General features: G+C 40.5%; 1 protein-coding gene across 1 annotated transcript; it reads right to left on the reverse strand.

Annotated features, from left to right (window-relative positions):
- Positions 1 to 1,036: 1,036 nt before the first annotated feature.
- DSEL (dermatan sulfate epimerase like) lies at positions 1,037 to 13,159 on the reverse strand. Its single transcript, XM_048840163.2, has 2 exons — positions 12,555 to 13,159; positions 1,037 to 11,710 (listed from the first exon to the last, which is right to left on the reverse strand). Exon 2 carries the CDS (start codon positions 10,734 to 10,736, stop codon positions 7,086 to 7,088), a length of 3,651 nt encoding a protein of 1,216 aa, XP_048696120.1. The 5' UTR covers positions 10,737 to 11,710; positions 12,555 to 13,159; the 3' UTR covers positions 1,037 to 7,085.
- Positions 13,160 to 13,221: the final 62 nt, after the last annotated feature.

A 13,221-nucleotide genomic window follows, 5' to 3' on the forward strand; every position in this document is an offset into this window, starting at 1 on the left:
AGAATGGTCGTTCTTATGTTCTTAAGTGGGTGGAGTCCTTTCTTTTGTGGTCTATAAATGTATCAGATAATCTTAACCTGTAGCTTTGATTCAGGCTAAAAAGTGATTCATATATTAAACCCTACAAAACATTACTTTTCATTTTCTGCAATGTATCATACACCAAGACTAATAATCTTGTATGATATACAGAGGCTTTTGGTTCCTGTAATTTCAGGTCTTTTGGAAATATTAAGAAATAAATATACAATATTTCCCGGTGATCTAAATATTTCTTTAAATATTAAAGAGCAAAATACAACTCTAGGTAACTTTTAAAGCCAGATAGTGTTGTCACAGATTGTCCCCAAAGCACTTATTCTTTATCATTTATTTAAGGGAGGCAGTGCTGTCTAGTGGATAGAGTGATGGACTGGGACTTAGGAGACCTGAGCTCTATTACCAGCACAGCCACTGACCTGCTGGGTGACCTTTGGCAAGTCACTTCACTTCCTGAGCCTCAGTTTCCCCCTTCTGTAGGATAAGAAAGCTTACCTTTTTTGTGTAGCACTTTGAAATCTACCGATGAAATACATTATATAAGAGCTAGGTATTATTATTAGTACCATCATTTTGCATGGCCCTTTCCAGACAGAAAACACTTTCTGAAATTTTGGCCCCATTGAGTTCAATAAGCCAGGATTTCAACTCACAGTCCATGCTCCAAACACTTTACAATATAAGGCCCTGATCCTCCACTTATGAACATCTGCAATTTTACACCTGTAAGTGGAATGAGGCTGAATTCATTGAGACTATGCCTAGGCCTACACAGACCCCGATTCAGGAAAGCATCCTGATTAATGGTGTACTTAAACACATGTTTAAGTGGTGTTCTGAATTGGGGCCAAAACAAACTCGGGAGAAAGGGAAGGCCAGGGCTATGATGGTAAGATAATGTGCTTGTTTTGGTTAGTTATGTATGCTTCTTGGTGAAGGTATTTTTAAAAACTAATTTCAGTGAGTTCTTTCTTAAAAATAAGTGTCACAAATTCAATTACAAAAATATTTTAAGTTTATTTCCAAATATAACAACAAACAGGTCACTCACACCAGTGCTCTTTACTTGTTTGCCAAATATATCGGGACCGTACTTTTACCCTTGATCATGAATTGCCTAAGGCAAATGTTTTGAGTACAGATACTGCAGAATTTCAAAAGGTTATTACACCTGGTCATATTAACCAAGAAAATCACAGTAACAAGACCATAATATTAGAAATAACTTATAGTCCCCTAAGGATCCAGCTGTCTCCTGGATGTCATTTGTCACATCATCTCAAGGCAATAAATAGTGAAATATTAAAATTTTCTGTTTAAAATGAAAATTCAATCTGATCCATGAATAGAACCATGGAAATAAGTTATCATTACAGTAGGTGAAATCTCATGTCTGCATCAATGTCATTTTGACAAAAGCTTTCACCTTACTTTTTTTTTTTTTTTTGGCTGTCTGTGCATGAGTGAAAGTAAAAGACTGTTTATAATGAGTAAAATTTATTTCTGTGGAAAAAGTCTGTGTCTTTATGGAAGCTGAATACATTTATACATGGAAATATTGAAATTTGACCCAGGTTAATTTTCTGGAAAAGTGGCATCTTAAAGGACTGAGGTTGGTTTGGATGAGCATTTGAATGTTAGTACTAGTGAAAGGTGCCAGAATGATAGCAGGGTACTGAAGTCCTGTATCCATGATCTGCCAGTGGAAAAATATTGAGGCTATTAATAAGGATGCCAATTGTGATGGTGGTTTTCGTAATGTGATCACAAACTGTCAGTAACAATACTGAGTCCACCAACTCATTTAACTACGTAAGAACGGCCATACTGGGTCAGACCACAGGTCCTTCTAGCCCAGTATCCTGTCTTCCAACAGTGGCGAATGCCAGAATGGGACTGAACAGAACAGGTGATCAAGTGATCCACCCCTGTTGCCCATTCCCAGCTTCTGGCAAACAGAGGCTAGGGACACCATCCCTGCCCATCCTGGCTCCTAGCCACTGATGGACCTCTCCTCCATGAATTTATCCAGTTTTTTTTTTAACCCTGTTATAGTCTTGGCATTGAATCCTGATACAGTCTGTGTAAATCCCACTCACCTTCCTCATCCATGTACTTCCACTGAAGTCAATGGCACTATTTGTATGGGTAAGTCAACAGGATTTGGTCAATATGGTAATGACCTATAGCTAGACTCAAACCAGTGACATACCAAAGAAAGGTTCCTACCCATTACCAATCCCCTGGATTATCTAGTCCTACTTCCCCTAATACCTCCTTCTATTTAATTCCTAAATGAAACATACACACAGGTCTCAGATATGGGTTTGCAGTGGGCATTCTCCTAACTAGTGTACGTATTTTTCCCAGCTCTCTGCTTGCCCTGCCTGTTAACTTAGATTTTTATACATTGAGGGTTCTGGCCTAGAATTTCAGTACAAAAGTATTCAACGTTCACTTGACTGAGAGACCCGCTTGGTGTGTCTACACTGCAGCTGAGAGAATGCCTCCCAGCCGAGATAAACAAATACATGCTAACTCAGCTTGAGCTAGCATGCTAAAAATAACAGCGTGGATATTGCAGTAAGGGTGGCAGCTTGGGCTAGTCACCTGAGCTTGCATCCAGGGGGTCAGCCAGGCTTGGATGTGGGTGGCTAGTTCACGCCGCAATGTTCATACTCCTATTTTTAGCATACTAGCTGGAGGTAAGCTAATGTGTCTCTTCCTATCTGGGCTGGGAGGCACACTCCCAGCAACAGCATAGACATATCCTCTGAGAAGTACTTATTGTGGTCATGGCGTCATGTAATTAACTAAGAAATCATTTAAAATTTAACAGCAGATCTATTTTAAATTAAAAGTAGCTGGAGAGTTGCCATACTATCAGATTTCAGGCCTCCCATAGCTTATTTTACTTATAAATAGCTGTTAATTAAAAGATAATTTTCAAAGCATTGATTTCTTCAACCTAAAACAATAGATTGATGTACCTTATTATTTTTCCATCTTCTCATCTGTCCCTGGGCATAACAGAATGATTAAAAGATAGGGCAGCTTTCAAAGCCTGGAAGCCTAATTTTGGAACACTTGGTCAAACAGTGGGCCAAGTTTTGCTTTCACTTACACCAATGCAACTTGGCTATGTTTCAGCAGAGTTATACAGAGGCAACAGAACAGAGTCTGAGAGCCAACTGAATGCACATTTGAATTGTAGGGAGAGCTGACTGGAATTTTTCTCCTGATTTTTGTCCAAATTTAGACAAAAATGGAGGGGGGGGGGGGAGTTATCAACTTTGTTCAAAACAATTTGTCATGTTTTTGTCAAACCAGTATTTTGTTTTCAGTTTAAGGTTTTCTGATTAAAAACTCATTTATCTCATGAAAACAGGTATTTTTGAATGAACGTTTCCACTGCGTTGAAAAGCTATTTTCTGTTAAAACAAAAAACTGACAGACTTTTTTTTTTCCCAAACCAGCTCTAATTATAGTGTGCAGTTTCTAAAATGCTACCAAAATCCATAAACTGTTATGCAGGTGACTTCACATAAATTTAGACACATTTGATTACACTTTGATCCTGCACTCTTTTCATTCACAGGTCACACAATTTGAAGTCAATGGATATTTTTTGTATGACTGGACTGAAAAATTGGTGAACCCACTGGACTATGGAGGCATGATACATGCAAAAGCAGGTTTGAATAGGATCTGTATGAAGCTCTGGGACCCTGCATTTTTAGTAATATTTTAATTGTAGACAGACTAAAAAATAAAAATTCAAATCTGCTGTCCTGGGATTTCTGGATTTTTGTTTGTGTTAAGTGTACTATAGAAATTAGGCCCCCACAACACTACAGAGCCTCAATTGCTCTGATATTCTTTCCTTTTGTGAGATTAATCCAGTCCCATAAGCTACTTTTATACATAGTCCTCTGTGGTGTAGTTGACATATGCTCTTTCCTTCCCAGCAAGTAGAAATGTTCTCTGTCATAGGGTTCTTTGTTAGCAGTTTTGAAGCAAAAGCACCAGGTGCTCAGTTTCCTTAGACTATATGATATTGTTTTATCTTAAGCTCCCATAATGCATGAAATTAGAATTTTGAAACTTTAGGACTATGGCTTTCAGTCATTACTTTCTCTAGATTCATTCTTTTTCGTTTTTCTTTTAATTTTTGTGCTTTTGATATAATTCTCTTTCCAAAAAAGATCTGGGAACAAAGAATCTAATTCTCCCCAGTCGTGCACCTAGTGGAGTCAATTACATCTGTACAAAGGGGTATAAAACGTTACCAAACCTGAACGGGAGCACATTATAGTTGCTTTAATTTCAGAAGATGCAAGATAGTGGTTAACTAGGTCCTAAATCTTGTGTATGCCAGAATAAATTATAGTAGTCACATGTACTATTGGCCAAAAGGCATGAGATAACCCCATATGCTGAAAGCCTCAGGGACAACCTATTGATACATGAGTGTCCCCCTTTTCACCTCAGCCCCTCAAAAAGAGCTGGTTTAAAAATCTATTTGTAGCCTTTCATGCAGCACTATCAAGAAGAGATTTTTATATAAAGAAGAGATTCTTTCCTACTTCCCCCAAAACGCAGTCAATCCTGAGTCTTACTTTGAGCAGTCCTAAAACAGATGACAGAGGAAAGCCCTTCTATTTGTTCTGATTCAAGATCATAAATCCTGGGAAGAAAAGCAAATGTTCTGACTTAGTCTGTCAAATAAAAGCAATGGTGTTGGCAACAATTTTACATATGACTGATAACAGAGAGAGAGAAAAAAACTAATTTGAGAAAATGATAGTCGGGATCCAAAATTTCACTGACATGTTAGTGTACATTAACAAACTTTAATATTTCTTTTAACATGACATTCTACCTAGCCAGAGGTAAGTCCCAGGAAAGAAGGGAAAAAGCAACTCCGAGATCCTATTATAATCAAAGGAAAGTGACAGCCAAATTATGGTTAGTGAGACTGCAACATATCAACAGCTTTATCACACTAGAGGCACATTTTGACATAATAATGAATGGCTGAGAAACAGTCACTTTTATCTAGGTCAGAAGAAGAGATCACAAAATGATGCAGAGGGTGCAAAAATCTGTGTGTGTGGGGGGGGGGGGGGGAGGGACAGAAAGAAAAAGGGGAGAACATCAGCAAGATGTTAATATTAAACATCAGCAAGAGGATTGCAATCTGTAGAGAGAAACTCATTACATCTTGACATTGCCTAACGCTTGTCACCCAAATCTATGGTAATTACTCTACCGTTATATTTCAATATAATAGCACAAAACTCTGATTCCAGCTCCTACAAACAAAACTAAGCACATTTCATGACAACTTCATTTGTAACGGGGGAAAAAAAAACCCAAACATTTGGTAAAGGAAGCAGATGTCTCCGACATAATCTATAGTTTGATTTACACATCTACAGACATTTACAGTATGTGTGCATTTCAAAAGAACGCTGAGTAAGATAAATTAGGAGACTTTCAACATTGTCTTTTTTTTAAAAAAGAACATTGTGAAAAAAAAAATATGGCTCAAGGAACAACCACAAGAGCAGCATGACAAAGATATTACCCAAAGCAAATATTCACCCAACAAAGGGTGTTTATTTCCCAATCAATGTGACATTTCAGTGCAGATTTAAAGAAATCAGGATCATATCTTAAAATAATCAGATGTTGGAAAAAAAATTACTGAGATTGTCATCCAAGCTTGGAGTAGGTGAGAGAAACCTCTTTGAAGTGACTCAACACAAAGAGCAACCTTGACCAGCCATAAAATGTTGCTGGCAGATCCAATATACAGAAAAGCTAATCATCTCTCGATGAAACACAGGTCTGGAGATTTATTTGGGCTCTAATCACTACATTCCCACCTGATCCAGATATTAATATATTACTACTGAAGATGACGACATCAAATGTTTGCATTGACAGGAACTCCTACACCTTTGCCACTGGATTAAGTGAGAGTTATGCACAATGGTCAGTTAAAAAGAGAAGAGACTCCATAATGTGTTACAACAAATGAAGAAACATGGAGGAGTCTTATTGAGAAAGAGGAAGTTCCTTCAGCTTCTCTTAGCCAAGAGGAGCTGCACAGAGCAGTATCATCAGTAGCAAGGGCATTAGCAGCTTTGAAAATCCAGGGGCAGTTCAGTATGGTGGAACAGTGTCGGAGTTTCACAGGATCCTTTAGGAACCTCCCAGCTAATATTTAACTGATAGATTTATGGGGTTTTGTGGATTTCTTGTGATGGTTCCCCTCTCCCCCCATCCCCAAAGTTCATTTAGTGCTCACAGAAGGTGCCAGATTGATGGAACTGGAGACTGAAGTCTTCTCTTTATCTACAGAATGGTTACAGCAAGAACACATTCTCATAAAACCCTACCAAAGTGCCTCAGTTCTGACGTGGAGGAACCATATCACATGTCATTCAGTTGCTATGCCTCGTCAGTCCTTGGCCTGTCTGCTGAGACGGCTAATAAGGAGCCAGATTTTCCAGTACGCCAACTCAAGTGATGAACAACAGATTTAGACCCCAGTTTTACTGAGTGTATGGCTACTTTGCACCATTGGAGTAGCAAGTGGCCAGAACATACCTGCAAATCTGATCCCAAGGGCACTGCCATTACGAACTGGGCTGAGACCACCAACTCATTTCAAGTAGGTTACTAAACAGTCTTCAGATGGTAACTACTTTGGGCAACTACCCACTTGAGCTGGAGTCAAATTGTTCACCTGGAAGTGCAAGGCTCCATAGTTTATTACCAATCCCTTGACCTATCCATTCCCCAGTTGGCAGATTTGTAAAGGTTCACACAGCTTTATTTTAAAGGCAGCAAAAGTAGTTATAAGTTTTTGTTTTTTTAAAATCCGGCTAGAACAAATATCTGTTTTCTTAAATAAATCTTTCTGCATGTAACAGACTGTACACACATTTTACAAGAATAAACAAACTTCTCTAATTCTTATTCACACAATGAGGAGTTGGGGATCATTAGTGCAAACTACTGCTGACCTGCAGCACTTAAACTGTAAACTTTGGGTATCCTAAGCGGTCCATCAAGGTACAGCAGATGTCCTCAATCAGTCTAACTTCTTCAATAGGCATATTTTGTTCCCAGGCATGAATACTAGTTGGTGATATTTCACCTTCATAAGGAAGGTAGAAAAGATTGGTGGAGGTGGCAAACAATATTTGGTTTAAGCTAGCAGGAGACAGAGGAATACCAAGGAAAGCATAAATTGCTTCAGCTGTCTTCTGAGGAGAGCTCACAATATCTTCAAACTTGACCAGCTGATAATTTGCCTGCAGCAGATCCCCGTTTACTCGCAGCGCTGCTGCTGTGTTTGCTAGCCACAAATGGGACAGCACAGAAACTGCATTTGACCTAGAATCCAAGAGTTCTTCCCTCAGTGATTCATATTCAAAGGCATAGCCTGAATTTAAACCACACTTCTCTTTCCCGCCTTCCACTTTAAACAGCATAGCTAAGTGCTGTGGAACATTTTTCAAGGAGTAAAGGCTTGGTTTACTTTTATACAACATTGAGTAGATCCATGACCGAGGGTCCCTTACTACATACAATGCCCTCATTGAGGGACCTATGATTTCTTGAAAGAAAGGAAGCTTTAATGTCCAGCTCCCACTACTTAAACTAAGCACAGGACGTGCATTTGGATAATAGGCAAGGTGTCTCCTCAGTTCCCTAATGTATTCAGCATCTTTGTCTAATCTTCCTCTTGTTGTGCTTCTTTGTTCTGACAGAGACTCTTTCTTTCTGGATCTTCTCTTTTTATCCTTACTTAAGGGAGGATGCTGAGCTAATTTACTTCTGCTGGCTTCATGTAAATGAATATTTTGTAAATGAAGTTTTGTATCTTGGACTAGGGATTGGAGCCAGCCTCGGAGTAGACGGAAACGGCCACTTTGGATATCAGATGCCTTCCATTCACATGCATCTACGAATGAGTCCATTTCAAATTCAGTTTCAGGGATATCAAGGTAAGTTGTAGGGATCCTGATGTATATGAAATCACTGCTGTTAAAAAAAAGTTGCTTTAAAATGTCTGCCCCGGAACTGGGAAGTGAGGTAATTACAACATCTGGCAAAACAACAGGGTTTCCTTCTAACTGTTTGGCTGTATTGCCTGTATCAGAGTCTACATTTATGATGTCACTGCTCCATTTTGCACAAATAGGCTGAGTGCAAGTGCTCCATACATCCACCAGTTCAATGAACCACAGTGTGATAACCAGTATTAGTATCCAGCGCAACAGTTTGCTGAAGGAAATGTAAAACCGCCACTGAAAAGCCAGTATTACCAAACTAATGCCTAAAACTAATCCTGCTATTATATTTATTTTGAATCCAAACGGGAAAATTGCTCTATTATTTGTTATCTGCTCTCGTACAGCTTCAGTGCCTAGACCAAATTTGATAACTTTGTTTTGATCAGCTACCTTGGCAAAGCCACCAAATCCCAAATAATTGAACCTTGTCCTCAGACTGTGATATTCAGTCACAATGGAGACAATATTTTCACTGTTGTTGACGTTTAGAAAAATTTGAACTCCATATTTGGAATCATCTATGAATCTGCAGTTAGAAACATTAACATATGGTCCATAGAACACATATGCGATTCTTGTAACAGTGGTTTTCATAGGAAAGGTGACGTTTATGAACTGAGTCCACCGCTTTTTGAACTCTGCTGCTTGCTCTGCCTCTTGTATCCTGGCAACAGGACTACTCCCATGATGATCAAACCAAAACATCTTGTAGTGAGCATCCCACACATCCATCATGGCTCCACTATATTTGTTCATAAACTTATAGGGTATATATTTAAAATCAATGTCAAGATTATGAAAGAAGGCACTGACAGAGCTGAGGGGAGAGTCTTTCTCCTTCTCAATATGGTCTACTACTAGCAATGTCTGAGCATTTAGGAGTAGCAAAGTACGATACACGCTTTTCAGTTTCATTGCAGAAGAGTAGGCAGATGCTGCCTCACCACTCACAAACATCATCTCCCCATACTGAGAGGCTGTTATAATCTCCCCAGCTGAGTCTCCAACCTCATCACCAATCCACTTAAGCCACTGTGCACACTCCCCAAGTTGTCCCTCCCAAGGTTGATTACACTGACTTGTAGGAGATGGAGCAAACACCAGTACATTATTCAAGTGGCTGAACTTGGGTCCATACAGGGCCTCAGATACAAACACCTGTCCATTGGGGGCAAAAGTAAAGGAGTTCTGATCTGGATGTTCATGCCCTGGATTAAAACTCCTCCACCCATCAATCCAGGAATATGGCTGAAAGTGAACTATGTCATAGACTGCACGGCCACCAAGCTTTCCAGATTTAAAAGACACAAAGGTGTTGGTCTGAGTATTTGGCAACCCAGCCCCATAAGTAACAACCCCCCAGTTAGGAAACACATGCATCTTAGCAGTGCCATAGTCAGGGGGAGGTTGGGGAGTTAGTTCTGCAGCATACCAGATGTATTCAGTGTGAAGTGTGCTCCACCTTTGTGCAGTGGATGGCACCATTGGGCCATCCTTGGGCCTGTGCTTTCTAATCTGTTGTGCCAGCCAATTGCCAGCTCCATTCTTCATTACAAATTTATCCAGGAAAACCAACTGGCTTTCAGGGCCATAAAACCAGTTATAATTAGAATCTGCTATGCCCACAGTCCTCCGATAACCTGGTAACAATGTGGAATAATAAAACCAAAAGTGCATTTTCAGCCAATTGTTTTCTAGGTTATTAATACCAAAATGGCGCTGGGCCAGGAAAACATATTGGGTTACTGACTTAGCTGTGTAACTGCCATAAGCTACTCCTTCATCCAAAGAGCCATCTACAATGTGATTGAGCAGAAACATGGTTTTTTCCATCACATCAACCACAGCATGTTTCCAAATATTTGTCTGAGACTTTTTGTCCACCCCAGTAACCAGGGCGCCTGTGAGCAGTGCTAGCATATTAGTGGCTTGGTGGTTATGGAGAAGTTGCTTTCCCCATGAGCGGACTTTTGAATATTCATACATTTCCTCACTCACAACCCATATCTTCTTTAGATATTTTTGTCTTCTGATGTTATCCAGTGAGCTATATAAGAAGTCAAAAGCAGTGGCAAAACCTGTTAAGGAGTGGCCAAGTGGCACTTCATCTCCTGGAGCATTCTCAACCAGCCAGTCTTTGTAGCCAGCCATTCTGTCCATGTATTCTAGAACAAAATCAAAGGCAGCTTTATCTTCCGGGCACAGCAAACAATAAAAAGCTAAGGGAGGCAGATTGTTACCATAAATCTCATTCCACTTTGCAGCAAAATCAGCATGCTTGGGTGGAGGTAGGTAGTATGATGGGTTGGACAGCATAACCGTTACTGCACCTCTGATAGCTCTGAACAGATGTAAGTGGCTTGTATGAGACTTTTGCCTCAGTGCTTGGATATCTTCAGCATCAAAATATAAGCTTGGATGAAGAACAGCTTTTTTCAGCTTCTCGTCAGCACTGAAATCTTGCAGTTTCTGTTTCTCATACTGATCCATATTTTCTGTGAAAGTCACCCAGTCAGAGTAATTGCTCACAGAGTCTTCAAAAGTGGAGAGAGCAAACATCGCTAACCCTAGGAATAAAATATGTACTGTAAACATAAGAGCCATGATCCATTAGACAGTTCCTTCCCTTCAAGCAAACATCTTTACAGAACACAGTGTTCAGATGTTAAATGTTGATCCAGCTAATATAACAGTGTGCATTTAAGGCATTTCTGCTTAAAAAGAAAAGAATAAGATAGACTCGCTGCTCAGCCTATTTGCAATCTGAAGTACAGTACGGAAAACAAAACAAAGGATTTCTGAAAAGTTGAACCACAGGTGCCTTGTCTGTCTGTCCTTTGCACAGCTACAATGGTAAAGCATAACACATAAAACTAAAGGGAAGGTAAAGTCGCTACATTTTTCATGTGAAACACAGTCTGATTACACAACTCAAGGGACTAAAAAACGTAGTATCTTTTTTGCTGAAAAGCAAAAGACCCCAAAACTTGAATTTAAAATAACTGAATTCACACAAAAATCTTTCCCTCTCACACTCTGATAAAATGCCATTCCCAGAGTAGGAAAAAACTGCACTGATGATGAAATCATAACAGCTATTCAGAACAATGTTTTGTTTTTGCTGAAGTAGAAATGCTCAGTACTTTCTACAATAGACTCAGATGTTAAATTTACTCTCCTTAGCCTTCCTGTTCTCTCATTTGTATACAAAATTTTCTTCTTCATAGGCTTGAGAGGGTGAAAATGGGGGAGGAAAAGAACAAAATTTCTCCATTAGCCTCTCTCTCTCTCTCTCTCTGGAAAAATATACAACATTTCTAATTCCTGTTCATGTCTATTTGTGGAAGGTTTGTTTGGATGAATAATCATAAAATACACAATATGCTCTCATGTCATTTTCTATTTATCTTCATTTCATCTTCAACTTGTGAAATCCACCCTATGTCTCAATGGTTCTGATGATTCTACTCTTCCCATCATGAAGTAAAAGTAAAACACTTGGACGGGGCACAAAGCCAGTGTTTTTCCACCAAAAGAGCTGTTTCCGTTTTCTGTTGGCTTTGCATATTTGATCCTTTCTGTGGAAACAAACAAAAAAAAAAGTTCTCTGATGTAGTATAGATCTAAAAATATATTCTACAAATATTTAAAATGCATCACAAAGAATTTCCAGGTTCTCATCTACAGTAAATGCTAAGGCTATAAAGGAGCAATAAAAGAACAAGCTTGTCAAAGTCTGCTCACTAAATTTAGCTTCATGATCAAAGCAGAATTAACTCATTACCTGAGTTTCTATTTTATTTTTACTTTTTCCAAGTTGTCTGAAACTGCAAGGCCTGAGAAATTATTTTACCTTTTTACATTAGCAGAGTTCACGTGAACTAATGCAATTGTAATACTCCATTAGAAAGAAAGAACGGGCTTCCCTTCCAAACAATCGTTCCAGTATGTGTCTGTATATTCTCCTTATCACTTAAAAAAAGTCAAGATATTAACATTTTCCCAAGTTTCTCAACCCTTTATTTTTACAGAACCTAAATCATACAAGCACATATACTAGATGCCCTGCTTCTAAGGGTGAAGCCTGTTTTTCCTAGGGCTCTTCTCCTTAAGGGAACATGTATCAAAAGTTGGTTATTACTCCATGTGCACTGTATACTCCTTACCAGTGCGGCCACATAGTGTATATTTGACTGAAGCCATCAGAGGGCGCTATGAACCAATTAGTGCACAGCAGAATTTCTCCTTTTGCTTATGTTTGGTTTGGACAACTTAACAAGTTTCGGTTGCAAACTGTACATATGTTAAACGCATCAGGGATAGTCTCAGCTGACCTCTCACGCTACTTCTGCGACCAAATCCTCCCCAGCTCTCCTCTTTTTGCACTTGTGCAGGTTTTAAAATACAAGGCCATCAGCTTACCTTAGCAGTCTCTCTCGTCAGTCTCCCGCTCCATGCGGACAGAGCACCGGAGCTTGGGGCAGAAGAGCGGAGCAAAGTGCTGAAAAGAAAACAGCAGGCTGCAGCGTCGTCCTCCCGGGCGCCCTCGGCTCTTCTCCGTGTGCTTTGCTCTGAGATCTCAACTTCAGACAGGACCGCGTGAACTTCAGCTACTTGTCAGGCAGCTCGGCCGCGCAACGGGGCCAGGGGGCCCGCCCCCTTCACCAACGCGGGGACTGACTTCTGGGGGTGGTTCGTAAAGATCCACAAGTGCCGGCAGATCGCGCTCGCTCGCTCTCTCCAATAGTTTCAAACTGCTCCCCAGAGCGAGCAAGCGGACCGGGGCAGCCGCTGCTATAAAATAATCGCCGGACGCGGGGAGAGAGGGCGGGGGTCCGGTAGGGAGAAAGCACAGCAATACTCCCCAGAAGAGTTAGCTACCCCTGCGGCGGGCTGCAGTGCCCTTTTGCCTGGGGGAGCGGCTCTAGCTGCTGCTGCGGGCGAGCCCGCGGCTGTCTCCAGAGCGGAGCCTCCTCGCCTGCCTCCCAAGCCGCTGGGCACGGCCGCCTCTGCGCCTCGCTGTGCAGCCCAGCCGCTGGGGCTGGGAGTCGAGAGGCAGCTGCGGAGAGGAGTGAGAGGGAGGCAGCGC

This window comes from Caretta caretta, chromosome 2 (genome assembly GCF_965140235.1).
Source record: "Caretta caretta isolate rCarCar2 chromosome 2, rCarCar1.hap1, whole genome shotgun sequence".
In the NCBI taxonomy this organism is placed as follows: Eukaryota; Metazoa; Chordata; order Testudines; family Cheloniidae; genus Caretta; species Caretta caretta.